This window comes from Anas acuta, chromosome 5 (assembly GCF_963932015.1).
Source record: "Anas acuta chromosome 5, bAnaAcu1.1, whole genome shotgun sequence".
In the NCBI taxonomy this organism is placed as follows: domain Eukaryota; kingdom Metazoa; phylum Chordata; class Aves; order Anseriformes; family Anatidae; genus Anas; species Anas acuta.
In genome coordinates this window covers 5,598,966-5,602,781 of record NC_088983.1, presented here as the reverse complement: position 1 = coordinate 5,602,781, position 3,816 = coordinate 5,598,966, and the positions used below count along the sequence as shown (strand labels likewise).

General features: G+C 56.1%; 1 protein-coding gene across 1 annotated transcript; it reads right to left on the bottom strand.

The window, feature by feature from the left end:
* Positions 1-346: 346 nt before the first annotated feature.
* Positions 347-2,937, bottom strand: LOC137857192 (inositol 1,4,5-trisphosphate receptor-interacting protein-like 1). Its single transcript, XM_068683401.1, has 2 exons — positions 2,467-2,937; positions 347-1,900 (listed from the first exon to the last, which is right to left on the bottom strand). The coding sequence occupies exons 1-2, from the start codon at positions 2,935-2,937 to the stop codon at positions 422-424; spliced, it is 1,950 nt and encodes a 649-aa protein (XP_068539502.1). The 3' UTR covers positions 347-421.
* Between the last annotated feature and the right edge of the window lie 879 nt (positions 2,938-3,816).

Here is a 3,816-nt window from a genome sequence, read left to right as displayed (position 1 = left end):
GGCCGAGCTCCCGGAGTGAATGGACAATGTGCAAGAGCTAGATGGTCACTGTCCAGCTGGTAACAAAGCCTCTGCTTCAAGCAGCTGCATGGGGTGTGCCTCCCGCAAGGGTGGTTTTGCTGTGGAGAGAACACGGAGGAGCAATTCCCACTGCCAACTGAGCAGCATCTTCTCCATGTCCAGCATGCTCAGCTCTGCAGCACGTGGCAAGCAGTTGTGGTTGTAGCCACCGTAGTCATCAGTGGTTACTACGCTTGGTAGATTGTCCATACGGAGATCTTGCCACACTTGGCAGTGGGTTGCTGCACGGAGTTTTCCCATCCTCTTCTGCGTCCTGCATTCTCCCCTCTTCTTTCTGTGGTGGGAGGTCATTGCCTGCTGTCAGCAGAGTGCCCCGGAGAGCTCTGCATGAAGGCCTCTCTCAGTTCCTAAAGTTCAGCATTTTCATGAGCTGCTCTTGCAGCACACGGAAATCAGTGTGCGCCTGGGTGTATTGATCCGGGTCCTTTGCTAAGTCCTGGAAGAGGTTGGGTGGTCTGGATGTTTGGAAATCCAGAGGCAAGATGAACTCCTCAGGCATTTGCTCGTTTCCTAACCAGAAGTGGTCCAGGCGCTTCTTCCTCAGGCACGAGCGCAGGTACTCCACGATGTCATCCATGCACTGCAAAAACTCCCTCCTGTGCCATCTTTCCAGAGGGATGGTGTTCAGCAGGTGCATGACGACGGTCTTCATCATATAGCTGGTAAAATAACTGTCCATCGCGATACGGGCACAGAGCTGCATGCATCCGAGGTGGAAACTGTCCTGCTGGGCATTCGCGGCTATGTTCCGGAAGAACTTCATCTCTGCCACTGCGCAGCTCTGTGGCCATACTGTGTCCGGGGTAACGGGAGCCTCAGAGTAATCGCTGCTCAGAAAAATGTCCGTATCGCCTTGTTGTACCCCAAACATCATCTCAACGAACACGGTTGATCCGGTGTCATCAATCAAACGAAGCATGCAAGAGCGTCTGGTTTTCAGTACTTTAACTAGCCATGAAGATGAATGAGGCACAGATTTCCAGGATAATTTCGCCAGCTGCTGGAACCAGGAGGAGACTTTACGCACATCCAAGTAGGAGCGAGTGCACATAGTTCGTAGGAGGCTGGGTTCCTGATTTCTTCTCAGCTCCTCCACAGGGTTGTGGAGGAAGCACAGCATATTCCCAAACTCCTGCTCCCTCCAGCACGTGCACTCCAGCTTCACGCGAATACGAGACACCTTTGATGGCAGATTCCATTTGGTGTTCTGCTCCACGTGGAAGGAGTGCCCACGAGGAGCTGTCATGGGAATAAGGCAGCGGTAGACCGTATCACCCTCCCGGGGACTCCAGCCTTCAAAAGCACTGCCCACTCCAATGGGTGTCTGCAGCACTGGAGAGAAAGTGTCCTTAAAGACCCAGTCACAGGCACGGCAAAAGCCACGCACCATTTCCTCCACAAGCCGGCAGTAGTTGGTCAGGTTTATCTGCTGCCGCTGGATGCTCTCTGCAATAAAAATGGCTGCATTCGATTCATCGTTGAGCGCTGGTTCTTCCAAGTCCTCGTCGCTGCTGTCATCAAACACCTCGAACTTTTTACGAAGACAAAACAGCAGCCAAATTAAGAGGAGAACCCCAAGCCAGGCCCAGAACTGCCAAGATTGCATCGCAGATAAGAGCAGGGCTCCCATATGCATCGAGCTCTGCTGCTTCTCTAGCGCCTCAACTTCCACCAGGAGCTGTGCCATGCGTTGTTGCATCTCCTCCGCATACTGCCGCATGCGCTCTTTTGTAGCTTCATCCAATTCATCCCCGACTCCCTGTGGGGTCTCGACTAAGCCCAAGAACGCCAGGAAATTGAAAGTTGCCGAAACCATGGTCTGAAAGAGAGAGAAGCACGTCAGTGGGGCTGGGTGGGAGCTGGATGGCGGCTGAGGGAGCTGCGACAGGAGCCTCAGGCCCCTGGGGTCAGGTAGGAGAGGGGGCGAGGGAGCTGGGAGGCAGCAGGGACTATGGGCAGTGCCAGCGGGGACAGCCACGAGCCCTGCCCTGGCCCAACCCAGTCTTCCCCCTGCTGCTGCACTCACCGATGGCTCAGGCCAAAGTGAAGCAGCGCTGCCCGCGGCTGCCTTTAAAGCCTCCCCCCCATTGTGACACGTCCTCTGTGATGTCACCTGCGCCCACACCGCGTCACAGGACCCCTGCCCCGCCCTCAGCGCCCACCGAACGTCCCACTGCCAACTGAGCAGCATCTTCTCCATGTCCAGCATGCACAGCTTTGGGGCTTGTGGCTAGCAGGGTGTCTGTCAGGCATCTTTGTAGCCGCCACAATCGTCCCTGGCTTTGGGGCTGGAAGTCCCTCCTCTGCATGCTTCTCAAAGGGATGGTGGTCAAGAAGTGCATGACAGCTGTCTTCAAGGCATGGGTGGCAAAGTTGGCGCCTAACATGCTGGAGGTAAAGATGGCCTCTGTCCTCTGGCTGCTCAGAATCGCCTTGCTGCACCCCAAATATTATCTCAACGGAGAAGTTTCTCCTGGCAGCATTTGTCAGCTGGAGCTTCCACGTGTGGGTGGAGGACAGCACTTTTACATTGTAAACCTGCGACTGAGGCATAAGCACCCAGGCTGTTTTCACCAAGTCCTGGAACCACCTTGCAGTCTTCTCCGCATCTAGGTAGGAGTCGGTGCAGAGGGTGCTTAGGAGGCTCGGCTCCTGCTTTTTCAGCTCCTCCTCAGAATGGTGGAGGAAGCACAGCATGTCCCCAAAGTCCTGCTCCCTCTCGCATGTGCACTCCAGCTCCACACGGATAGAGGACTTCCTCGCCAGCAGATCCTCTTCATTGCCCAGCTCCAGGTGGAAGGAGTGCCCACGGGGGGCCGTCATGGGCACAAGTAGGCGGTAGACAGGATCCTTCATGTGGGGATTCCAACCTTCAAAGGCACCGCCCACTCCGATGGCTCGCTGCAGCTTCGTAGAATGACTGAGTCAAAGATATGCAGGAGGTCTCCCACAATCTCCTCCACCAGTGCGCATCTGACGGTCGGATCCGGGAATGGCAAGTAGACGCGCTCAGCTATAAATCTGGGCAGATCTCTTGCATCATTGGGGGGTGGTGGTACTCTCACTTCCTCCTCTTCACTGCTGGAGCTCTCGTCATCACTGTCATGTTTCCGGGTATTTTTAAAGAGCAGGCATACTTTCCAAAAGAGCAGGAGAGCAACACCAACACAGGCCCAGAACTGCCAGTACTGCATGGCAGATAAGAGCAGGGGTCCCACGTGCGCCCATCTCTGTGCCTTCTCCGCCTCCTCAATTTCCAACAGGAGCTGCATCATGCACTCTTGCAGCTCCTCTGCACACTGCAGCATACATTGTCACGTGTCTGCACCTAATTCATCACTGACATTCTCCAACTTGTAGATTAAAGCCAACACCATCAGGGTGAAAAAAAATGCCAAAATTACAGTCTGAAAGAGGTGAGAGAGAAGCGGGTCAGTGGGCCCTGGTGGGAGCGGGCTGGCGGCTGAGGGAGCTGCGGCAGGAGCCTCAGGCCCCTGGGGTCAGGTAGGAGAGGGGGCGAGGGAGCTGGGAGGCAGCAGGGACTGTGGGCAGTGCCAGCGGGGACAGCCACGAGCCCTGCCCTGAGCGGCTGGGCCCTGGCTGCAGGCTTAGCAAGGCCTCGGGGGGCAGCTTTTGTGCCCCAGCCCTGTGCTGCCCAGCCTTCCCCCTGCTGCTGCACTCGCCTCACGGATGGCTCAGGCCAGACTGCAGCATGGCCCTGAGAGGAGCAGGGAC